Source organism: Mastigoproctus giganteus, chromosome 4 (genome assembly GCF_048544385.1).
Source record: "Mastigoproctus giganteus isolate SK-2022 chromosome 4, ASM4854438v1, whole genome shotgun sequence".
Classification (NCBI taxonomy): Eukaryota; Metazoa; Arthropoda; class Arachnida; order Uropygi; family Thelyphonidae; genus Mastigoproctus; species Mastigoproctus giganteus.
This window is the reverse complement of record NC_143578.1, coordinates 17,685,149-17,712,133: the sequence shown is the minus strand read 5'-3', so window position 1 is coordinate 17,712,133 and position 26,985 is coordinate 17,685,149. Positions and strand designations below refer to the sequence as shown.

The 26,985-nt window shown below is 34.8% G+C and overlaps 1 protein-coding gene across 8 annotated transcripts in view; it reads right to left on the bottom strand.

Moving 5' to 3' along the window:
- LOC150086442 (prominin-1-A-like) overlaps positions 1 to 26,985 on the bottom strand; it is a 378,392-nt gene that overhangs the window by 5,652 nt on the left and 345,755 nt on the right. For 5 of the 8 annotated variants that reach the window (XM_090372582.1, XM_090372588.1, XM_090372586.1 and 2 more), the window contains one exon: positions 14,351 to 14,401. The exons of 1 other annotated variant lie outside the window; for it this stretch is intronic. In XM_090372582.1, coding sequence (XP_090228708.1) covers positions 14,351 to 14,401 — 51 coding nt within the window. Of the gene's footprint in view, positions 1 to 13,537; positions 13,650 to 14,350; positions 14,402 to 26,183; positions 26,267 to 26,985 lie in introns of all 8 variants that reach the window. 2 more of the 8 variants (XR_016546893.1, XM_090372589.1) reach the window with 2 other exon arrangements.

Here is a 26,985-nt window from a genome sequence, read left to right as displayed (position 1 = left end):
AGATTTGTTAAGCATGATTTTCCCTTTATAAAACCACGCTGCGTATCCTTCAGAATTCCATTTCTATCCAAATGATCCCGAATTCCACCCTTGATCATTGCCTCCATGATTTTACCTACTACTGAAGTTAGGTTGACCGGTCAGTAATTTCCCACTACACTGTTAGAACTGCCCTTAAGTATTAGAGAGATACATTGGCACCTTTTCCAATCCAATGAAATCTTTTCTGAGTCCAGTGATGCGCTCATAATTAGTCTTAATGGTTCAATGCACTCGTTTACCACCTCCTTTAAAATTATAGATTAATAGTAATCGTGGAATGTGATGCAAGAAAGCAAGCATATAAGCTTATGTAAGCATCAGCCAAAAAAAAAATTTAACACACACCCATTCCCTCTAAATGTTTGTCCAGTTCCTCAAATTTATTTAACCTATCAACTTCCACAACGACAGATGGACGTTTGTTCCAGCAATTAACCACCCGCTGGATAAAGGCAAATTTCTGCACACCTATTCTACAGCTGTCTTTCCTCAATTTGAATTTATGCTCCCTTAAGTTCATAATCTGAACAAGTGGAAATATCCCATCAGAATTCAGTGTGCTCAACCCATTCAAGGCCTTATACACCTCAATCAATCATCTCTCAGGTGCCTAGTCTCCAGCCACTGCAATTTGCAGATGGTAAGAGGAGCCCTTCATTCCCCTCACCAATCTTGTTGTCCTTCTCTGTACATGCTCAAGCAAATCTACATCCTTCCTAAAATGAGGCCTCCAGACTTGTATGCAGTATTCAAGGCATGGCCTGACCATTGCCTTATACAGAGGGACAATCACCTCCTTCTCCCTGCTAGCAAAATTCCTGTATGTCATTGACAAAACCCCATGACCTATTCTTGCAGCCTGACTGCACTGTCCGAAAACTTCATATCTGACTGCACAATTACTCCCAGGTCCTTTTCATTTTCTACCACCCTAAGTGTAGTACCACACAGTTGGTACATTCCTCTGGGGTTACTTCTACCCATATGTAGTACTTTGCATTTGTTAATGTTAAACTTCAGTTGCCACTTCTCAGCCCATCTTCCCAAATTTTCTAAATCCTGTTGCAGTAGCACACTGCCATTACTGTCATTCACAACCCTGCCAACCTTTGTATCATCTGCAAACTTCGCCACTAAGCCAGATATACCTTCATCAATATCATTGATAAAGGTACAAAACAACAGTGGACCCAACACCAAACCCTGTGGGACTCCACTAATAACATTAGTCCACAAAGAGCAGTGCCCATTGATTACAACCCTCTGTCTTCTCCCACTCAACCATCCTTTTATCCATTGTAGCAACTTACCCTTAATACCATTTTGCTCCAATTTGTACAGTAGTCTTCCATGCACAACAGCATCAAAAGCTTTCCTGAAATCCAAGTATATGATATCAAAATTATTTTTTGCATCCAGTTCCTTTGTAACCACATCATAATATCCAATCAAATTTGTCAGACAAGACTTTTCCTTAAACCCATGCTGTGTCTGAATTATTGCTGCAGTCTTGTCTAGATGATCCCGCAATGCATCTTTAACCAGTGACTCCATTATTTTACCCGGAAGGGAAGTTAAACTAACTGGTCTGTAATTAATCATGTCACCCTTCGATCCCCCTTTGTCGGAAATTGTTGTTGATGGCACTTTCCCAAGGGTATGTGCCATCAACATCAGGAGCCTGCCTTACTTGGCTGTGGGCTCAAGTTTTTATTAAATAATCAAGTGAAATTTCAATATCATTAATTATATATTTTTCAACTTCACTCCCATAATTTCTCATTGAGATAAAGGGTCTTTCTTCTGTAAACACTTTCCTTTGTAATGGTGAAGTACCTTTGCTAAAGGGCAATAAATAGGAGATAGCACAAAGGTAACTTATTAAATGTTTTATGAAAGGCACATGTGAATATTCTACATCACAAAATCAAAATAATTTATGCAGAACTCCATATATGGAGTAATTTTAAATTGGGAGGTTTATTGGACACCAAGCAATTTCTATTACACAATGTTTAAAGAGTAAATGAAGTGTTCTGGAGACACCCACTCTGGTAGTCTTGTTGTAATTATAAGATTTGAAAGTCAACTTCATTGTTTGTTATTGCATGACAACAGAATTTAGTATGAATTACTTTGGAATTTGAATCAGGAAAGCAGCAAGAATATGGCAAAAGTGAGGCTGAAACAAATAACTTAAAATCAGTCAATAAAATTTAAGAGTAAGAAAACATTACTCTTTTGATCTCTTATCCATAATTGAGATTCAGTTCATTTTGTAGAGAGTACTATATATGTCACTGAATGTAAGCATACCCCCTCCCCTCTCTTCACTTAAAATATAAATCCAATTTATACTCATTAGTGTTCTCAAAGAAAACATTTAGTACAATATGAACTAATATGAGAGCCTTGTCGATCAATTCGGCCCTGGAAAGATTGTGCAAGGCTCAAGGGGTAGAATTTTTTTCAGCCTCGTCTGTACTTGTTAACAGGAGAGACTGCTTCTACAGGGATGGGATACACTTAAATAGAAAGGGTGCAAGAATATTTGCTGATGCTATCGAGGTAGAGTTAGGTGGGTCGGAAAACTAGCTGGTGGCAGAGGTAAAAGTGATTCTTGCACTACTTCGATTGAAATGCAATTGGCATCAGCCTGGAAAGCAAGGCAATGGGAATTTTCAGGACTGCTGGGAGTCATAGTGGAACAAGCAAATACATGGGCTGTGTTGGGGTAATGAAGAGTAGAAACAGGTGCATGTATACTTGCATGTACACCAATGCTAGGTGTATAGTTAATAAATTCGATGAGCTTGAAGTGCAATTCAAGGCATCAAAGGCAGATATTGCTGGGATATCAGAGACATAGTGCCACACAGACATAAGCAGTGCAGAACTGGAATTTGGGGAGTACAATGTGTACAGAAAGGATGGACAGGACAGGTAGGGAGGAGGGGTTATGCTGTTAGTTAAGAAACAAAATCTAAGGAAGTGCATCCAATTGATGAGGGTGGACAATGCAATGTTGAATCTGTTTGGTGTAACATAAGCACTGGGAAAGGAAAAATGAGTAGGTGTGTGTTATAGGCCTAATGAATCTGATGAGTATAATGAGCAATTGTGCAGAGAAAGAGTGGGCCAGTAAATTAGAGTGTCTTATAAATGGGGATTTTCATTTCCAACACACAGACAGAAAGGCTTTTGTGGATTTATTGGTTGACTGTTTTCTACAGCAGCATGTTCGGGAGCAGCAGCTGATTAAGGTCGGTTGAGGCCCCGGGCGCAGAAGAAAATATTGGGCCCCTTAAAAAAAAAAAAAAAAAGACAGGGAAAATAAAAATACATGTTAACCATTTTTTTAAATAAATAAAAAAAATATTATGTACTATTAATGTTTTATTTCCAATAAAATCAGAATATAATATATGTATAATATAATTAATAATAGCATAATAATAATCACAAAGTTTTGAACTAATAATTGAACATATTAGTTAAACCAACTTGGAGTTTTGCGTGGGCCCTTCAGAAGTCTGGGCCCAGGGCACATGCCCTGGTGCGTCCGCCGTTAAATCTGCCTCTGTTAGGGAGGCAACTAGAGGGAGTAATACTCTTGATCTGATTATAAGTAGTGATTCTTCATGCATCAAGAATCTGAAGATAAAGGAACCACTAGGTGGCAGTGATCACACTGTGCTGAAGTGGGATTTACTCAAAGAGGTAACTACCATCAAGGGTAAAGGAAAGGGTTTTTGCTTTCATAAAGGTGACTATGGTGGTCTCAGACAGTATTTAAATTCTATACAGTGGTACCAACTGATGATGTTACCAACAGCAAATTCAAAATGGGAAGCATTCAAAGAATTAATCTTGGAAGCTACTAGGCTGTTCACACCAACAAAGAAATATTGTTCAAGATTAAGGCCTAAATGGATGTCAGATGAACTAATTAGTCATGTGACAGAAGAAAAATGCATGGGATACATATAAATTAATGTGACCCAGAAGCCTATGATAGATATAAGCTGGTCTGTAACCAAGTTACAAAGGAGGTTAGGCAGGCGAAAGCAGATTACAAAAAATCCTTGGCAAAAGATGCAAAGAAAAACAACAGAGTTCTTTACCTATGTAAACTCTAGATGGAAAGGGATGAATCACATTAGTCCACTGGATATTGATGGTTCAACTGTTGATGATCCTGCTCATGTGGCTAACAAACTAAATGAGTATTTTGCATCTACATTCACTCATGAGGAGTTATTCAGGGAGGGGTATGCCAGAGGTGAGTTAAACTCTGGCAGTGAGCTGGATGATTTTGTAATAACTGAGAGGAAAGTGGAGGAGAAATTGTTGAAGAAAAACATAAAGACACCCGGAGTGGACGGGATCTATCAAGTTATATTAAAGGAGGCAGCAAAGGATGTAAGCAAACCCTTAGCCATAATTATGAGAGCTTCTTTGGACTCAGGAGAGGTGCCCGTTGACTGGAGATGTGCAAATGTGACCCCATTTCACAAAGGAGGATTAAAGGGCAACACAAGTAATTATAGACCTGTTAGTTTAACTTCTGTTCCAGGAAAATTAATGGAGTCACCAGTTAAAAAAGCACTGCAAGATCGTCTAGACAAGACTTCAGTTATAGCTCAGACACAGTATGGTTTTGTTAAGGGGAAGTCTTGCCTGACCAATCTGATTGGATACTATGATGTGGTCACAAAGGAACTGAATGCAGGGAATAACTTTGATATTATATATTTGGATCTTAGAAAGGCTTTTATACTGTTGCACATGGAAGACTGCTGCACAAATTGGAGCAGTGTGGCACTGGAGGCAAATTGCTGCTATGGATAAAGGGATGGTTGAGTGGGAGAAGACAGAGTGGTAATCAATGGACGCCACTCATCGTGGACTAATGTTATTAGTGGAGTCGCTCAGGGTTCAGTATTGGGTCCATTGTTGTTTTCTGTATTTATAAATGATATTGATGATGGTATATCAAGCTTAATGTCCAAGTTTGCAGATGATATGAAGGTTGGCAGGGTTGTTAAGGACACTAATGACAGTACGCTGCTGCAACAGGATCTAGAAAAGTTGAGCAAATGGACTGAGAGGTGGAAAATGAAGTTTAAACATTGACAAATGTAAAGAGTACTACATATGGGAAGCAGTAACCTCAGAGTAACATATCAACTCTGTGGCACCACACTAACAGTGGTAGAGAATGAAAAGGACCTGGGGGTAATTATGCAAGCAGATATGAAGTTTTCTGAGCAGTGCAGACGGTCTGCAAGAGTAGCTCATGGTGTCTTGTCAATGATATACAGGAATTTTTCTAGCAGGGATAAGGAGGTGATTATCCCCTTGTACAAGGCAATGGTCAGACCACACCTTGAATACTGTATACAGGTCTGGAGGCTTCATTTTAAGAAGGATGTAGAGCTGTTGGAACAAGTGCAGAGAAGAACAACAAGATTAGTGAATGGAACAAAGTGTTGCTCTTACGAAGAAAGGCTTAAATTTTGCAAATTACAGTGTCTAGAGACTAGGCACCTGCGAGGTGATCTGATTGAGGTGTATAAAGCATTGAATGGTTTGAGCATGCTCAATGCGGATGGGATTCTTCGTCTTGCTCAGAATAATCACCTGAGAGGGCATAAATTCAAAATGAAGAAAGACTGTTGTAGGATAGATGTGTGGAAGTTTGCCTTTAGCCAGCTGATGGTTGACTGCTGAAACAAACTTTCATCTGTCATTGTAGAAGTTGATAGGTTAAATAGATTCAAGGCAGAACTTGACAAACATTTGGACCGAGTGGATGGGTGAAATAAGGTTTTTTTTTTTGGCTGATGCCATATAAGCTTGCTTTCTTGCATCATGTGCCTTTGCTAATTCTAATTTTTAAATTTGATAAATATATCAAAATAAAATACTCTAAATACTCTGTATTCAAAATTGTGTGTGTGTACCCCTACAGGGTATCTCATTTTTATAAATCCAAGCAAGGTGTTCGTGATCAATGCACATGCTTGACAAATCTAGTTAATTACTATGATGGAATCATTAAGATTCTTAGCAAAGAATATTATCTTAGTACTCACCTCTGGTGAAGTGAGTACTAAGATAATAAGCTTTGCTAAGAATCTTAATAGATAATCAACAGTACTTCAAGCTTTCAGCTTGAAAATTAGTCATTATATAGTTAGATGCAATACAAAATTAATATTATTTAGTTAAATAAAATGTATAGATACCCATTGGAAATAAAAAATAATAACAAAATTATTTCCATAAGAATACTGTAAAACTGTCACACTTTATCTCACTTAACTGTGTAATTACTATATTTCCATTTAAAACGCATACTGTTTAGAGGCTCTTAACAAACTGCTTATTTAATATTTTATTAAAGCTTAACCTATGCTATTTTCTCTTTTCCAGAATAACCTTTTATATTAAGTTAAGGTCATGTTCCAAAAAAAGTTTTCATTACGATTGAATTGAGAACCAAAAAGTATGGGAAAGAGACCATTATTTAAGTCCAGCAGTAATTAGCTAATGATAAAATTTTAAATTCAATGCATTTTCTTAATTTAATTCTCATACATATACACATATGACAATTAGAGAGATTTGAACAAGATATAAACTTAAAAAAAAAAAGTGTTCCACAAACAATCAAAACAGATACTTAATTCAAAAATGAAAACAGCCTGTCAAACCAAGCTTAGCATATTTCTTAAACAACTTTTAGTTTTCAAACTTCCAACATACATTTACAGGCATGACACCAAACACCATATTATCAACGGTAAGAATAAGAGTCAAATGGACAATTATCTCAATGACACTTGTACACAAAATTAAGTGATATTTAGAACACTATGACATACTTTTTAGAGTTTCTAAGAAGTATGCATTTTAAATGAAAAATATAAAAATTACACAATTCAGTGAGGTAATATAATATCTCACAATCTATGATACAGTCATTAAACAGTTAAATAAAATTATTTCCAATGGAAATGATTTTGTAATTTTTTTCCTAATGGGCATTAATAAATTCGCTTAAAGAGCACTAAATAGATTCCATAAGACTGAAATAAGAGGAAGTAACATATAATTAATAAATAAGCAACAAAATCCAAAAATTAATTTTAAATAAAAGTTGTGTGAAATGCCAAGAGGAAGAATCCATCTGAATTTTCTACTGAAATTGGATGGCCACCTTCAAATTTTAGTGACTTTGGTCTTTACTGCTAATCTTTGTACAAATTACTTTATACAATCTCCTAACTATGCCACTATTAGGTATAAAGACATCCAATTATTTGATTCCTTGGAATTACTTCATAATCTTCCATCTTAAGATCAAACTGTTTCATGTCCATAGACATGTTTCTTGTTCTTTCATAATTGGATTCTTAACTGCACCACCATTGGATATAAAGTCAACTAGGTCTTTATCCTTGGATTTATTTACTATTTTTTCAACAGTGAATTCACACCTGATACTACCTGTGGATTCAACTAATTTCATATACATGAAATTATTTCCTATTCTTTCATACTATACCTTTGAAAATCCACCTCTGAACTTACTAAAAACTGTATAGCTGCCTTTAGATTTTAGTGACTTGATTTTTACCACTAATCTTTATTAAAAAATTAGTTTCTATAGTTAAAGAAACTAATTTTTTAATCAAGTCTCCTACACCACTATTACGTCTATAGACATCCATTTATTTGTTTCCTTGGAATTATTTCATATACAAGGACTTATCTCCTGTTCTTTTAATATTTGGATTCTTAACTACACCACCATTGGATCTAAAGTCACCATGTTACTTATATCCATGGAATTATATGACATTCTCTCATCTATGGATTTAAAGTAGTTCTTTATCCTTGGATGTATTTTTTCTTGCTAAATTAGATTCTTTCAAATTTGGATTCTTACTATACCTTTTTGAACTACAGATTATAATTATTAATTTTTCTCTATCTCAAAACTTTTGATGATTCTCGCTTTCTATGTGCTGATATGCTTACGATCATTCCTTATATAAGACTATTCAGCTTAGTACAATGTAGCCTGATCACGTCTACCATATATAAATTTGATCTTCATTTTTTTTACCACTGCCTTGTTCAACACTATTTATATATGAAAGGCAGTCTGTCTATTTTTGTATGACTTTATCACTGTAAAGTCCTACTATTCCAATCACATTTCTTTTTCCAATGCTAATTTTAAATTATCTCCATACACTTGTGTTCTAAATACAACAATAGGGGTCACTATTTCCCCACTGTTTTGCATTTCTTCGTAGCTTACTATCAAGTCCATTACGCTGCTATAAATTGCTTCATTATGTAGATATAATGCTAATGTGGTTGAAATTTGCATGCAATCATCTACTCTACTGAATATGTGCACTTCATCTTCTCACCTTTTTCCTTCTACTACATATATTTTTCCCACCAGCTCATTTCTGCTATGCTTTTCTTGAAAACTCCAGGTATCGTTCACTTATTATACTTTTGGTTTCATTTTAGATTCGTTTCTCAGCATGTTTCAACCTACATAATTTTTTCCTTACAATACAAGCATTTGGTATTAGCTCCCTTTTATACTAATGCTTACATAAGCCAGAGTTCTTACTATAAGGTTGGGCTTCACAACCCTAGTAAGCTTAGTGTTATTTAATAACTTTTTTCTTTGCTTTTATCTTTCTACTGTCTATTTCTACCGTTCTTCCCATTCGTAAAACTATTAGTGTATACAAGGGTGATACGAACATTCTTACCTCTATTGCTATTTTTCGTCTTTATTTATCTAAAATACTCCTTTTCCCTTCCCCATCCTCAATTTAATACCTCACCCTATACCAAATGCTTGCTCCAAAATTATTTATTGAACCATTGAATTCCAAGCTACACAAAATTCCGATTACATCCTTTAAATCCTACACTAAATTCTACATATTTATATTAACCATATTTATTCTAACTTGATCCTTATTTTTACTTTAATAAATTACTATGCATTGGGACTACCTTGTCCAAACAGTATTAGAAAGTGCTAATTTTATTTTCGTTACTTTATAGCCATCCACTTTTCTTCTATTAGTATGGACAAGTATAGAAACGCAGTTCCTGATACATGGTCAGGTGTAGTCCCCTGATGAAATACCCAATCATGTATCAATATTTTTTGTAGCTGACATCAGCTCAGTCACTTTTGCCTTATATTCAACCATTACCTAAATACTTTTTCCCCCATATCTGCTGACAACTGTACCACTCTCTATTTTTAATCTTTATTTTATTGGTATTTTTCCGTACTAATTTTTCTTTACAGTTCTCCAACCTTCTATTGGCTTAGTAATTTAGCCCATAATTTCCTTAATTCATCATAACTTTTAGAATATTAACATTCTTTCAGCTTTCACATATCTACTTTTGCAACTATCCTCACCCTTCTAGTTACTGGCACTTTGAGTAAGTTTCACATCCATTTATGCATACTTTATTCAATATATTAATATTATATATATAAAATTACTACTGTAAGAGTAATATGTACCTTATGATAAAACTTTAGCATATAAGTAATAAGCAGGCCACCATTAGGCAAAAAGATAGCCTGTGCTGGTTTACTTTGCTATAACCCTAGAAGTAAACATAATTAGCAATAAAATAAAGAATATAAAATAGAATAAAATAAAATAATGATTATGAGACTAATTATTGCTAATAGGATACCGTGAATGGCACTTTTTCAAGGGCTAGTACCATTCAATACATCCCATCAATAATTAGCAAGACTGTTTCTGTTATCTGCCTGTTTCATCATCATCAGCCATTTTCAATCCACTGCAGGATGGAGGCCTCTCCAGCAACTTTCCAGTTTCTTCTGTTTTGTGCAATGGCCACCCATTTATCACCCAAAAACTCATGAATTTCATCTGTCCATTTCCATCGTTGTCTTCCAGCTGCTCTTGGATTCTGTTATTTTCTTAGTCCATCTGATGACTTTAATAACAAGCTGATGATTTGTCCCAGATAAGTATATGACTCCACCTTTTCAATTACTGCTCCTTCAATGATTATATCCCTTTCTGTGGCATACTTGTTCATCATTACTTCTGTTTTAGCCATATTCATCTTTAGTCCAAAATCCTTACTAACTGTGCACAACTGAATAAGATTTTCCTCCAATTCTTTGGGATCATAGCTTATGACCACAATGTCATCTACAAATCGTAAATGTTTAGGTACTCTCCATTCACATTGACTCCTTTCTGCAACCAGTCTAATCTTCTGAAAGCTTCCTCAAGGGCAGCACTAAACAACTTCAGAGACGTGGCTCCTTGTCAAACTACTTTCTTAATTTTAAAATTTGCTACTGACTTTGTCTAGTCTAATAAAGGAGGTAGCATTCTCATATTTTCTTTAAAATCACAATATATGGGGTATCTATGCCTTGTCTTTCCAGTGCCCGAAACATTGCCTTATGCTGTATGGAGTCAAATGCCTTTTCATAATCCACAAATGCCAGGCATAATGGTATTTTATATTCATTTGCTCTCTCCATTAGTTGTGATATTACATGAAGGTGATCCATAGTTGAGAATCCTGTCCTTAAGCCAGCTTGCTCTTTCGGTTGATTCTCATCAAGTATTCTTTCTAATCTGTTAGTAATGACCCTTGTGAACAACTTGTAGATGTGGGACAAGCTAATTGGTCTATAATTTCCAATTTATCTCCTTTCTTATGCAGCAAAAATTATGATTGCATTATTCCACTCCTTTGGCATCACACCTTTTCTAATTCATTTTGTGAAGGGTCTTGCCATTTTTTGTGGCATGTCTCTTCCTCCCAATTTTAACAACTCTACAGTAACTTCATCTTCCCCCAGGGCTTTCTGATTGTCCATTTTCTTCAATGCATGTTCTACCTCATCAGGAAGGATATTGGGTATGTTGTATGTGTTACTAATTTGCAATCCATCTTCCCCACTGCTGCCATCATTCCCTCACTCCTTGTATAATTCTCTATAGTAGTCTTCTGCTATTTGAATTATGCCTTCTCTGCTATTTATAAGTACTCCATTGCTATTCTTCAGTTTCATTTGTCTTTCTGTATTACTGCTCATGGCTGCTGATTTACATCCTTTGTTTTCCCTTTTTTTTTTTTTTTTTTGATTTGGTAGTTGTTGGCGCATCAGCTGCTGTGGCCATATTGCACCTCCCAAGGTTTTTGCAGTACTTTGATCCAAGCCCGAGGCGGGAATCGAACCCGCGACCTTTGGGTTGCCGGGCAGGTACTTGACCCACTCGGCTAGCCCGGTCGGCTTGTTTTCCCTTGATGTTTGTTCTACTTTTCTTGTAGTAAATCTTCTTATGTCCTCTGAGTCTTTCTAATGGCTTTGCATAACTCAGTATACTCAATTTTATCCTTGTCAGTGTTTATCTTGCTCCTCATTTGTCATCTTCGGTTCATCATGACAAGTTTTTCTTCTTCGGATTTCTTTTTACCTATAGGTTTCTTTGGCTTTATCACTTTCAGAAAGTTGTAATATTCCTCATCGATATCTTGGTCCTGAGCAGTCTGCAGAAGCTCAAACTTGTTCTTAAGTTCCAGTACATACTGCTTTTTCTTCTCTTCTGTTATCTGAAAGACCTTCATATTATTTACTCTAGTCAGGTTTTTTTTTTCATTTCTTACATCTATATCAAGTGTGCATCTTACCATTCTGTGATCACTTCCAACATTTACTTTGTTCAGGATGGTAACATCATTCACAATATATCTTCTGTTAGTGAGGATGAAGTCAATTTCATTAGTTAAGCCATTTGGGCTCTTCCATGTCCACTTTCCTGTTCACCCTTTTCTTGAGAAGTGTTCATTACTGACATCCCTCGAGATTCTGCAAATTCCACAAATCTTTCACCTCTTTCATTTCTTTCACCAATTCCAAAATTTCCTGAATCCAAAATCTGCCTGTTTAACTAGCTTCAAATTATAAACTATATGGGAATCTATAAGGGCTAGCTGTTATCTTGCCTGTTTTCTATTAAATTTAAATATAGATTGCCATATAGTTTATAATTTGGAACTAGTTAAACAGGCAGATAACAAACAGAAACAGATGGCCTTGCTAATTATTGATTGGATATATTGAATGGTGCTATTCCTCGAAAAAGTGCCATTCAGGGCATCCTATTATCAGTACTTAGCCTCAATCATTATTTTATTCTATTTTATATTCTTTATTTTATTGCTAATCATATGTTTATTTCTAGGGTATAGCGAAGTAAACGAGCATAGGCTATCTTTGTCTTTAGGGGTTCTTTCTGACTAATGGCCTGCTTATTTTTTTTTGCCTAATGGCCTGCTCATTACTTACATGCTAAAGTTTTATCATATGGTACATATTGTTGTTGTTATTTGGTTTTTAGGAGCATTAGCAACTAAGGTCATATTGTTCCAGGATATGCGGTGGTCATTCCCTGACCTTTCTGCATCCTCCGTATTTGGTGGTGACGGGCTCGAACCCAGGTCTAATCAAGAAGCGTGTGCTACGCACTGCTGCTCCTTCCCACCTGGCTATGGAGGCACCACATATGGTACATATTACACTCTTACAGTAGTAATTAGATTACAGACTGATGTAATGTTTAATCTATAACCAATAACATTAATGTGATCTGAAACACATTTTACCACTCTTACTTTCATTCCATAATTTCATAATAGATTACATACATATATATATCATCCTTTAGGAGCATGTTCTTCTCACAGCATGCTTTGCTCATTTCTTGATTGTCAATAAACTGCCAATAAATTTCAAAAGAAAATTAGCATAATTTCAGATTATGCTAAACCTAATTTATATCAGTAAGATTCTTTCCTTGACAGAAAGGATTGATGCAGAGCCTTTATCAAGGCAATGTCACATGTCTGTTTATGTGAAAAGTTCCAAATGACACAGGAACCATTGAAATGAAGAAAGTAAAATCAGTGTTTACTAAGCCGACCGGGCTAGCCGAGTGGGTAAAGTACCTGCCTGGCAACCCAAAGGTCGCGGGTTCGATTCCCGCCTCGGGCTTGGATCAAAGTACTGCAAAAACCTTGGGAGGTGCAATATGGCCACAGAAGCCGATGCGCCAACAACTACCAAAATAAAAAAAAAAAAAAAAGTGTTTACTAAAACTGGGCTTAGTATTAGTGAACATTATCATAAGCAAGCAGAAATAGGAGGAATTAAATGGTAGATTAAAAATCATGTAAATCAATCTGTAACTTTTAATAAGATAATCATTCAAGTGAATATTAAAGCAGAACTATATGGAGGAGCAGAATTTAAATAATTTAACTGTATTATTGGATTAGTATAAAGGCCACGATGCATTTTGTGGTTATTCTAAAGGTCAGTTTCTTTTGTATGTTGGAAAAAAACTAGAATTTCATGGCAGAAAAATCTTACCACCTCTACCTGAGACCAGCTAATTTAATAGTGAATGGAAAAACATCCTAGAAAGAGTTCCTCCTTTTTCTGCTCAGCAGGCACAAGTTATTATTGACTAAGCCATGAAGTCCTGAACAACCAAAGAAAATGTTATAAATTAAATGTAACATCTTATGGTGAACTTCTTGGTGCTTTTGCATCATTGGATACAGTAAAATTAATACATATGAAAATGAAGGAAATATGACTTGGCTGAAATTTTACAAAATTTCCTATTAATTAGTTCCAGTTTCTGATAATCAAATATTTCCACTATGGGCAGAGAAAATGACTTCAGATTAAACAACGTATAGGAAACCATTCTACCTTGCAGACAAATGAAAAGGTTTAAATTGTAGACTTCATATCAACTAAATTAATTATAGAATTGATGGATTCTTTGACAGGACTTTAATGTATTAATTGTGCAAAATAACCAAGCTACGGAGTTCGAATGCATTCATATTTACAATGCCATGGTTCACCAAAAAATTAATTCTCTAAAGCTATCATGGACAGATTTGCCAATAATATGCATTTATACATACATCATTAGCAAATAAGTTTCCAAATTAAAATAATACAGTATATGACGATAGAAAAATAATATAACTGATACATCAAATAGATAAGTAGGTCAAATAACTTGATTTATCATGGACCAGCATACATACTATATACTGGTATGTTATCATTCATAAAAAAAACAAAAAAACATGCAGTTTAAGAAAGAAGTTAGTACAGAAACAGAATAAAGCAGAATATTTGTAATAGAGGGTGAAGGAAACTTACTGTGCAAGAGGAATATTGTCTCTATCCATGTAGCTATCTGAGTTATATTCCCTGCAATAGATGTTATAAGCCATCATGGAGGGATAAAAAGAAAAACACCAATTACACTTATAATTAACATGCAGGGTAACAGAAGTTGTAATAGTTAAACATCACTTGTACGTTTAGATAAATGCAATATGGTATAGCAAAGAGAAGTTTTATGCATAATAATCAAGATTATGAAGAAAGTTAATTGAAATGAAATAAAACATGCATATTAATAAAGAATGAATTTTTAGTAGTAGATATAGAAGCCATGCCTAAGAATTGCCATCTCCCTCCAATGCATGAAGCATGGACGGTTCATGTATTATTTCAATGTTAATAAAATCACATTTTATAAAGAGAAAGAGTAACAAACATTTCTTATTTTAGATGAAGTAATACATAAAATACTGATGTTATATTCAATTTTTCCCTATAAACAATACACTTACAATCTGTAAAAAAAAAGCCATCTGCAAAAATTAATAAAGGTTTATGAATTCAATCTGACATTCTTGTTTCAGTATCTTACCAATTTTTAACAGAATAAAATTGACTAGTGTTTATGGATCATCAGTGAAACTGCAGGGGGGGGGTACCTAAGATTAGTAAAGCTGGGAACAAATGCTATAAATTAGAAAACTAAATATAAATATTCAACTTTCATAACACAGCACAGTGTCAAAGTCTGGAAAACTAGCAGTCAGCTTTTAAAGTGTTGAAATCAATGTCACATAAGAATAACTTAGCAAGGATGCCTGACTGCTTATTTATGCTTCTAAGTGCCACAGCAAAATGTAATTTCACTTTACAAGTGAGAATGCACATAGGGAAACAGTGGTGCAGTTGATGATGATGAAACCATTGTTTCACCACGGTTTATTTTTTTTAAGGTGTCCCAAAAAGCTCACATGGGAAGCTATCTGACTCACAAAATAAGGGAAAAGACATTTAAGCAAGGTGTTTCAATGGGAGGAAAATTATTACAAAGGTTAATACAGATATGAAGAGCAAGAAAAGGTGTACAGCAGTTGCACAATTGTTAGGACATATCAAGATTCCTATAAAGAGTTCACATATCCTGAAAGCTCCTTATAGGAACTCCACAAATAAAGCAGAACACTGTTAAGTCATTTCACTATTCCTTAAAAAAAAAAAGTATCTGACAAAAAACAGTGGCCATAATTACTTAACTATTTTCCTTCCAACCAAAGGAGCTCAGGAACTAACATCAGATGATTTTCACATGCCTTCAGTTACTTATAGTACAGCCATGATTTTTATATATATATACACACACACACACACACACACACACACACACACACACACACACACACACACACACACATTAAAATTACTGTATTTGCTTGGATATAAGCCATACTTTTTTTAGTATTAGTATCAACCATATAGTGCAAAGAAGCTTTAACTCCATGCCAAAAAAATAAAATAATTAAAAATATTTAAATAATAAAAACTAAATATATAAAAAGCTTTCATCCTCAACTACCCATGGAAATAACTTAATTCAGTAATTAACAGCTCACTGGCTAAATGAAAACTTCCTACAAACCAGTCCATCTCTTTGTGCATAATTTAATAACAATGAATTTATGAACTATAGTACCATTTATAACAGCAAAAATTGCACCTCCATTCCTCTCATAGCTTCATAGAACTCAACAAGGTTCCCCCCACCCCTTTAAGATGTTCAGTTGCCTAGCTCTGTGGCCCACATATTCAAAGTGTTTTTTTTTTTTTTTTATACAGGTGTCCTTTTGCAAATGTCACCAAGTGTTGGCTGTCTTCAGACTCTTCGAAGGTCTGTGGTTTTTACCCTAAACACAAACGGTATTAGAACCAATAGGATTTAGTACTGTGCATGCACTGAAGGTTGAAAACATGAAAGAAGATATTAGATGCAAATTTTTTTATATATTGTAATTTTCTAGAAAATTATGTATGAAAAGAGGTTGTTCCAGAAAATGGAAGGTGCAGGGGAAAATGAGGAAGACGAAAGGTTGATTCTGTGAGTTAAGTTGGACAGTAAGTGGATGTTGACTAGTGTTGGCACATGTTCAAACTGGTTTGGAAGAGAAGGGGAATTAGAGTAGCCAATTCAGAAAAACAGTACCCATGGAAGTATCTATGGAAAAGGCATGCAGCAGAAACAATATCTATGAGACAGAGAGTGAAGAAACTTTAAGAAACGGGTCATTAATTAACCTAACTGACCTGTTTTGAATAGAATCTAGAAGCCTAAGAGAGGTTATGGGGTATTGCCCAGATGTAGGAAGAATATTCCATAAGGCAGATTTCAGATTTGTACAGAGTTGAGTAGCTGATTAGAAGAAAAGTAATGCAGACTGAAAGATAAAACCCAGTTTTTAGATGCAGTGGAAGCAATATTTGTAATTTGCTTATGCCAAGGGAGATTAGAACTTAGGGTTTTTTTTTTTTTTTTGGGTAGTTATTGGCACATCGGCTTTTGTGGCCATAATGCACCTCCCAAGGTTTTTGCAGTACTTTGATCCAAGCCCGAGGCGGGATTTGAACCCACGACCTTTGGGTTGCCAGGTAGGCACTTTGCCCACCCGGCTTAGGGTAATCCATAATACAGATGTGATCTTGTCTAGAAATTTGAATAGCATTGAAGATAAGCATAGGAGAAGAATCCTTTTTTGTGAGATATAAGACAGGACTTAGTTTTACATGGACTGAAATGAACTGAGTTATCTTTGCCACACTGGAGAATTACCCGAAGATTAGCATTTCAAGAACTGGTAGTGGATATTCCAGGAGTTGAAGCTGTTTGTGGAGGTCAAGGTTTCTCAAACTGTAAGATGGAATAAAATCTGCTATCTTCAACAAAACTATGCATAGGATTTCCATGGATAGGTCATAATATACAAGAGGCAAAGAGTGAGAGAAAGAAATTAATCTTGGGCAACACCAGCATTAGTGGAGAAGTTAGAAGACAAAGCCATCTACTATTGCCTGAAGTGAGCAGTAAGAGAGAAACTGGATACCCAATTACAAAAGTCTCCAATCCCTCAGGTGGAAGCTAATTTAGAAGTGCTTTATGCCAAACAATCAAATCTTTGAAATGTCAAGAGCAACTGCTTCAGTTTCACAAAACTTTCCCACTGAATTTGTCCACAGGTGGATAACTTAAGTAACCAGTGGATCAACACTGATGTAATTATTTCCATATTGGCAATCACTGATCAGATGAAAAATTAAGATTGTTTAGGAGCTGGCAGTTAATGGATTTCACCATTACTTTAGAAAGAGTGGATGTAAGTGCAATGGAACGATAACTGGATGGGAGGGATTTGTCATTTGTTTTTAGGAACAAGCTGGATATAAGTAAATTTCCAAGCAGAAGATAAAACACCAGTGGAATAGATAAGGTGTAAAAAAGGCGACACAGATTGAGTGTAAGCCGAGGAGAACAGGTTTTGAGAAAGAGTGGAGAAATATGATCAGGACCTGCTTGGCATCAAGACTATTCAAAATTTTTCTGACATCCTTTTGATGGAAGACTACAGGAGGCATGAGTGGCATATACTGGGAACGTTAGGAGGTGATTTACCAAGATCATCAATACAAGAGTTAGAAGAAAAGTATGATGCTGGTACGTCAGCTTAATCTTTAGCTGAGATGGCAATAGAACAATCAGGGTTTTAACATAGGTGAAAGTAGAGATGGTCAAAAGATGAAGCAATAGCACTGGCAAGAGACCAGAATGCTTGACTACTGTTTGGACAAGGAGACTTTTTTTTTACTGTTAGCCTGTTCAAAATCTAGTTTGGACTGATTTATTGGAAAACTACTTTGCAATTGCTGAAAGCTTTCATGCAGACATAAAATGAACCTGGAGAGATGGATGCAAGCCAATTGCAATATGCAACTGGAAAACCAAAGTTTAGATAAAGGACAAGATTAAGGTGGAGTATGGAATTAAGGAATTCGTTACTATAAGAATAATTTTACTGACAGTCTGAGCAAATATTGACATCAAAAGATTTAGAATGGTAATCCAACCAATACAATGCTGACAATGGCCATGAGAGAGAAATTGGAAAAAGATACCATTACCAAGTTTTGATATGAAGTACCTAGAGAATCACTCACCTCAATCATGTACTTGGAAAGGTTGTTTGTGAAAAAAATACAGTATCATTTTCCTTCTCTACATCCATTCCAGCAGATCTACATCCTTCCTGAAATGGGGCCACCAGACAGATCTGAAATATGCCATACTCAAAGATTCAGCCCAACCATTTACTTATACAATAGGATAATCACCCCATTATCACTGCTAGTAAACTTCCTGTACATCATTGACAATACCCCATGAGCTGTCCTGGCACCACTGCTCAGAGAACTTCATATTTGACTGTAAAATTATCTCCAGGTTTTTTTTTTTTTTTTTTTCCATTTTCCACTATTCTGAGTGTAGGTACCACACAGTTGGTACATTATGCTGGGATTACTGCTATCCATACATAGTACTTTGCATTTGTCATTGTTAAACTTCATCTGCCATTTCTCAGCCCATTGGCTTAATGTTTCTAGAGCTTGTGGTAGTAACTTACTTTTATTACTGTGATTAACCACTGTGCCAACCTTTTGTATCATCTGCAAACTTACACATTAAGCCTGGTATACCCTCATCAATATCATTAATAAATATTGATAACAAGGATGGGTCCATCACTGTACCCTGGGGAACTTTACTAATAACATTAGTCATCATCATAGGTTGCTGTCTCATCTGGGGTTGGAGATCAGCATCTGTTGTAAACATCATGAAATAACTGTTCCACAGTTTTGCCCATCCATTCCTTCAAATTATCCAGCCAAGATATTCTTCTTCCTTTTACCATTAATTCTTCCAGTCAGAATGATTTGTGGCACTGCATACTTTTCTTGACGTTTCATAATGTGACCAAAAAAAGTTTTTCGTTTCTTGATTAGAGACAGCAATTTCCTTTCTCAGCTGATTGATCTCAACACCTCCACATTTGTAACTTTCACTGTCCGTGGAATAAGTAATATTATTGTATACATGTATATCTTGAATGCCACAAATTTCTTATTTGTTGCTTTCTTTAATGCCTAAGTCTCACAACCATAGAGTAGTGTGGATCAGATGTAGCACTCCATTATTCTTAGTCAAAGATTTAGATTAACACCTTTCATTTTGCAAAATGACCATTCTTGCTATTTCAACTCTTAATTTCAGTGGAATCATCCCCTTTGTCATTAATTTCCCTTCATAGACATAACTATCAACTTTTTCAATCAGTCTCCCACTGACCATAAATGTGAGATTTGTATAATTCTTGGGACCAACACAATCCATTTAGTCTTACTGGGATTTATTCAAAAACCCATCTTATTACTTTCTGCATTAACTATTTCCATGAGTGTGTGAAAATCAGAATCACTTGCTGCAATGATAACTGTATCATCAGCATAGCAAATATTATTGATGACTACTCCATTTAAAACAATTCCTTCTGCTCTCTCTTCCAATGCCTCCATTTCCCCCCCCCCAGATCGAACAGTAATGGAGATAGCATAAGTTAGTCTCACTGTAGTCACCATTATGAAAGCAAAAGCCCTTCTCTTTACCATTCACAGTAGTTACTTCTTTAAGTAACTCCTACTTCAATACACTTTTTTTTAAGGTGTGGTCTTTTTTTCACTCCTAAATCTATTCTTCTGGAGTCAGGGTGTTGCTTACAAACAGTCCTTTAAGGGGGGGAAAAAAAAAAAACTCATTGGATCATCTGGATCTTGTAAAGTTACATCATTTGTTACAACAAATCCTTTAGATTCCTCATTTAAAAATGTTACATCAATGTAAACTCAATTTGAATCAATGTCAGCATCTGTCAATGTCCTAATGGAAATATATCATACCTAATTTTTTTTTAAGATCTTTACAGCTTCTCAATAATTGCAAAATATGAATGAACTTGTTTTATGTAATGTATGCAACTTGGATGGAGCAACATGAAGCCTGCTTACTCTGAGGTTGTTCAGATTGTTGCACATAGAATCTTGAACGACAGCTTAGTATTCTGATGTAATGAGTTTGGCACTAATGTATAACAAGGGATTCATATTTCAAACTCCCAGAGCTGACAGTCATCAGCACAAGACATTTATAATTTGATGCATCTAAATTTTATTTACTATATTTTTCAAGCATTCTATATTTATGGCTTTCACAATGCATCTGGCACTGAAGTAAATAAAAGCAGAACAGTGTTATGTACATGCATTTTATTATTATTTTTTTTTTAATCACCATAGTTAGACCCATCAACATGTTTTTAACAGGGCTGTAAATATAAGATATGTTAGTGCTATGGTAAAAATTGTGAATGGGAAACCATACTGAAACTAAATGTACAAACTAAAAGGACTATGACATGCTTACAATGGCCACTTCAAAATAATTACTGTGCAACACACAGAAATGAACAGCAGCAGAAGAGAAGCTGCTAGGAAGTCTGGAGATGATGAATCAAAAGTGTACTGTTGGTTGTTTATGAAAAATAAACCATAGTAAACAGTTTCCACAAAGCTAAGCTTCAGAAGGCCTAAACATGGTAGGCAACCAGAAATTGATGAACACCCTCTTTCTTTTCTGCAAGAAAAAAGGGTGGTATGAATCTTGGTCAGAAATCATTCAATTAAAAGCACCAAAAATTTAACCATCTGGTTTTGTCTTATAGAAAGTTCAAAGCAAGTATCAGCTAGTGCAAAGGTATGTAACAAAAGTAGATAAGTGCTTAAATTCCCTCCCTCAACCCAAGAACCATGTATAATTTTGGGAGTGCAGATTATATTTGTGGGTGGTTTATATCCTAGCAAATAAGCTATTTAATTTTAAGCTTTTATGGTGAAAAAAAATAAAAGGAAGATGCTGTAATGAAAATTTCAAAAACGTAATAAATAAAAAAAATCTAAAATAAAGGAATTGGTCCTAATTCATATAATTCAATACTGGACATAAATCTTTTATCATTATATATCTGCAATATAATACTAAAGATTGAGTGAACAGATTCTCAGAAAAAGCAAAGTAACTTCAAAAATAAAGCTCTGCCAGGCCATAAACCAAGTCAAGAATAACAAATCTTAAAAATTACATCTCTTGGGAGTATAAACATTCAGTGGCATTTCACATTTGCTTGATAGCTTCCTCAAATTGAGCAGAGAGAAAAATGCAGTGCCTCACATAACTTTGAAAATGTTTTTTTTTTTATTACCCATCTTTACAAGAATGATAGTTTTAATATAACATAACACAAGAAAAGTTTGCTAATTCAAATCATGAAAACACAAATTACCTTCAAATTACAAAATACTGAATTGGAAGCATCATTGGGAGAAGTTTGTGCAGCAGAGCAAATTATCTTGGGGAATAGGCAGATTAAAAGGGGGTCTTTTATTAAAAAAAAAACTAATATTGCACTACCTACACATTCTGATACATAAGTTTTCAATGCAACATCAAGTGAGAATAGTGATTACCAATAACAGGAACCCATTGTACCTCATTTATGTGGCACATAACAGTGAGGTTGATAACATACAAGCTAGGGAAAACATATGCTGATTATTGCAAGCAGAAATCACTCTTTCAGTATAACTGCATACTTTTGTACTATAATGTTTGCATGTAAAATGTATTAAGCTGTTTCTTATTTATAGTAGAAGAAAGTTGCCTCAGAATATGGTTAAAAAAAAATTTTTTTTTTTTTCATTGAAACGCTTAAGATCATCTGTTTAAAGGTATCAAAATTTGACCACCTTGCTTTGAAAATGTCTTATATTTCCCTGTCAAACTCATCTAATTTGTCTATTATTTTAACAATAAGATCACAACTCATAAGCAATTCAAGCACAAAGAAAAAGAATGGGTGTTTGTGTGTAAGAAGGAGCAACTGAGGTCAGAAAGTGATTCCTCACTTTTTTTTTTTTTTGCTCTACTTTGCAGCTATTACCTAAATGCACATGTCAGGGATGTCTCTACTTCCAGAAGCAGTTACCATTCAATTCAAAAATGGTTGACACTTAGCCACTACTATATAGTTTTTTTTTACTTTTATATTGCACATCTTGTCTGCAAACTAAGCATTTCCAAAGCAATTTGCAATGGCAGTCAACTATATGCATACCTGCCAACTTTTGACCTTCAAAAACCTGGAAATCAGTAACCTTAAGAATAAGGAAAGCAGATTTGGGGGGGGGGGGGGGAAGAAAGCTTTTTAAAATCCACACTTTGGACTTGGAATTAAATTTTACTGACAACACATGCATTTCACATATATATATAAAAAAAAAGCCACAGGATTGCTTACCAGTACATTGTGATTTTGAACATTAACTTACCTAAGATTTCTCTGTTAGACATAAAATATCAATTATGATTATGATTACTTCAAGATACTGTTGAAGAATTTGCCCTCTTCAGAAATGTTAAGTAAAAAAAAAAAAAAAGATCACGAGCATCTTGATCTTTTTTTCTGTTAATTTCAAGCTTCCTTGTGCACTTGCCAGCTCTCCAATCAAGTATTGCTGTACATAAATTCTTCCTTTCATAATAGCATTAGTAGTTTCTAATTGCTTCAGCTATTTCTTTATCTTCGATGACATTAAAAAGTAATAGGGAATCGGAGTACTATTCCGGAGAGGGAGCCTAAGAAATGGCTACCACATCCAAGGACGGTAGCAGGCATGGAAATTATCCACTCCTGGCACGGGGAGGCAGTGATGAAAAATAACAATACGGAACTCATATTGTTATTGGAGCCTCTTAATTGGAATGAAGTATTAGAAATCTGCCACAAAAAATTTTAAATGATGTATAGCCAATTGATTAAATCTGTACTATGTTGGCATTTATAAGAACAATTTTTCAATAGGAACTTGTGTAGAATGTAGTCACACTTAGTTGCAATAAAACACATCCTCACCAAACAAAAGAAAAGAAACTTCTCTTCCCTTAGACTCTCCACAAACTTGACAGTAGAAATGTATATCACAAAGCCAGAATCATCCTTCTAATTTTTTGTAATCTGGTAATTTATTTCCAAAATGAAAGATTTTAAAACTGTTGGCATAACAAGTTTACAGATTACATTCTTCAACGTATCTAGGAGTAATGACCTTAATGTGTGGTATAATGGATTGAAGGGCTTTATTCTGATTTTCAAATGTTGGCATAACATTTGAATAAAACAAGTAAACTGTTTTATTCAAACCCGAAGAGAAGAACTTGAACAGACTTTCCATACACATGAGATAACACGACTAGAATTATCAGCTTGCTTGGCCTGTTCACGATTGCTTTCACAAGAAGTTTTTCTCAAGGAGTTCATTAATTTGTCTTCTTTCAAAACTTCTTTTGGCTCAAGAATTGGATTTGGACATCAGTGAGTAGCACTCACTAGTGATCACTTGTTGTCCTTTTCAAAAAGGAAAAGTTTTGTATGGTTTTTCTCACCAGTTCTAACCTCTTCTTTAGATCTGTCAGAAATTGCCTATGTTCTACCAGCCTACTTAAAAATTTACCCAAAAACAGCAAACACACATGCTTCAAAATCTGTTTACTTCAGTGGCTTGCATTAATTCATTCAACTGTTAAAATCTCTCTCTCTCTCTCTCTCTCTCTCTCTCTCTCTCTCTCTCTCGATGTAATAACACCTGCCAAATATTCACTCTTTCACAGGAAGGCATGCAGATCCTTTTCAGCACACAAATTAATGAGATGACAGGGACAACCTATTACCACAAAGTGCTCAATTTTCTCTTTTAATGCCCTTGCTACTCCAGTTTTTAGGTCTACCATTACAAGGACATCATCAACACTAAGTGCAAAGAGTAAATACAACACTAAGTGTACAGTTTTTAAAAGGAATGCCACATGCTTTCAGGCTGTTCAGAGGAAGATGCCAAACATTGTGCCATGTGATCACCCCTTGCAATCCTGTTTTCAATCTAATGTGATTTTTTTTTAGGAAGTAAATCACTGCAAATGGTATATAGTTTAGTATTAAACTGTTTACTTCCATCTGTAGCAACTGAAAACAGCACATTTTTCAGGATCACCACTACCTCTTTTCTCTGCAATTTCATTAACCATGCCTAATGTTTTTGTTCTTCCACAACTACATTACTTTTTGCCACTTCATTATCAGAAAACAATTCCAAAGAATCCTCTTGTAGGTTTAACAAAACTCAGAGGAAGATTATGCTCTACAATAAATGAAGCAAATAAACATTCAACATGCATGACAGTATCATCTTCGCTGTAAGATGCTACATATATTTCTGCAATTCTTTTGACACTGTACACATTGTCCTGATGCATTTTTGTTTGCAGATGTTTGATTATATAGTGTTTATACCACGGCTCGAAATTGAAAATCACACCTTTATACAATACACAAAGCAAATGTTGTTCCTTTAATTCTCTGGAATCTCAGTGAAGGACATTGTTAATTACCTTCACACACACACACAAACTACAATAAAGCACTGCAGTAATATATAACAGAAAACACCAAGTGTTTCTTCCACATACTTCATGCAAAACAGGCCAGCACACCTGACAATCAGTTATCAAAAAAATATCCAAATTTAATGGCAAAGCCATAGTTTTATTTATTTATTTTTTTTTTCCAAACAAAAAAAATAGAAAAGTGGAGAAAACTGTTACAATGGCAAGAGAAAAGTGGAGAAAACTGTTACAATGGCAAGACAGAGAATGGGTCAAAGCACATTAAAAAAAATTAAAAAAAAAAAAAAGATGGATTCTGCATCATAAATCTGGAGAGTTGGCAGGTATGAATATGACACCCAAGGTTACAACTATATATTTCTTATAGCACTGATATCTGCTAAGGAAATATTTCAGCTGATTTTTATAAAGACAACTGAATCGACCATTTCTTGGCATATAATTATACAAGCTAGATTACAAATACTTTGTTTCACTGGAGAGCAGAAACAGAAATTGTTTAAATTCAGGCACACATGATTATGTAAACTTCACTGATCCAACTATTTTTGTCTGATTTGCATGCAGTAAGGTGTTTTACCCTTTTAAAACAGAACGGTTTTTGTTTCTGTTGTTGCCAAGTAGCTTCAGTTTTTCAATAGTGTTAGTTTACAACAGCAAAACTATTATCTGGTATGCAATTCTTTTAGAGTGCAGTTTACTTATGATGCATTTGTTTAAGGCTGTACTCATTTACTAATGAAGTTAACAGAATTTACACTTCAAAAATGTCTGTTATTGTTGTTGTTTGTTATTTGGTTTTTAGGAGCATTAGCAACTAAGGCCATATTGCTCCGAAAAATGTCTGAAGGAGTGTTTAATCAATATTCATCTGGTTATTGATACGTGGCCCACAGAATTTGGGAAGTATCTAATATAGGTAGCTCATATTATTTTACAGCCAACACTCATCCACGATTCATTTTACACAAAAAGCAGACTTGATTAAACTCTAGACTCCTTCACAAAGTGATATTTGCTCTCAATGACCACACCTTGAGATGTACTCCACACGGGACTGCATGGTCCATTTTCACTTACACATGCACAAAGAGGCATCACTGATCCAACTAATTCAGACAACCAACTAATTTCAGACATTATTTTGAAATACAACTGTTTTAATAGTTGAAGGAATCAAATATTGTTTCTGAATTAAAAATTAACCGTATTTCAACATAATCAAATATTGTTGAATTAAAAAGCATACAAAACCTTATTCTGTTGACAGGAAAATTTAATCCACTTCAAAATAACCGGGCTGTCGAATTATCCGATACCGAATTAATGAGTTTTTCCTGTGTTTGGATGTCAAAACAATAATGAATTATAATATACTGAAAAACACATTTATTACATATTTCTAAATTAATGCCACTTTTTGTTTTAAATTCTACTTATTCAGCTGATAGTTTCATAATTATTTCATAGATTGCATTAGAAATGACAGATTGAAAAATGGTTTATATTAAAAATGAACAAATTTTGCAATAAGAACTAATAATCTTATTAGCAAAAAAGGCCTTGTGTGTTGAGATAAGTAATGAAATGTAAGAAATAAAATTTTACTAAAAAATAGTGAATAATTTTTAAAGAATAAAAGCTAAAATATGTTTGTTATTTGGTTTTTAGGAGCATTAGCAACTAAGGCCATATTGTTCCAGGAATATGCGGCGGTCATTCCCTGACCTTTCCGCACCTCCATATTTGGTGGTCACAGGCTCAAACCCCGGTCTGATCAAGAAGCGTATGCTACGCACTGCTGCTCCTGCCCACCTGGCTATGGAGGCACCAGCTAAAATATAAATAAGAGCAACAAGAATACACAAATAAATAATAAAAATGATTAAAATCAAAAACAAAATATACACAGTGAAGCTTTTGGAACAATGTGCTATTTTATAAATGTAAAGAAAAGTAGTGTGGCATACCAATATTGCAGAGAACTAAAATGTTGGTATGCCAAAAGCACCTCTAACCAGGAGTAATGGCAAAAATGTGTCCAGGCTAAAATTTC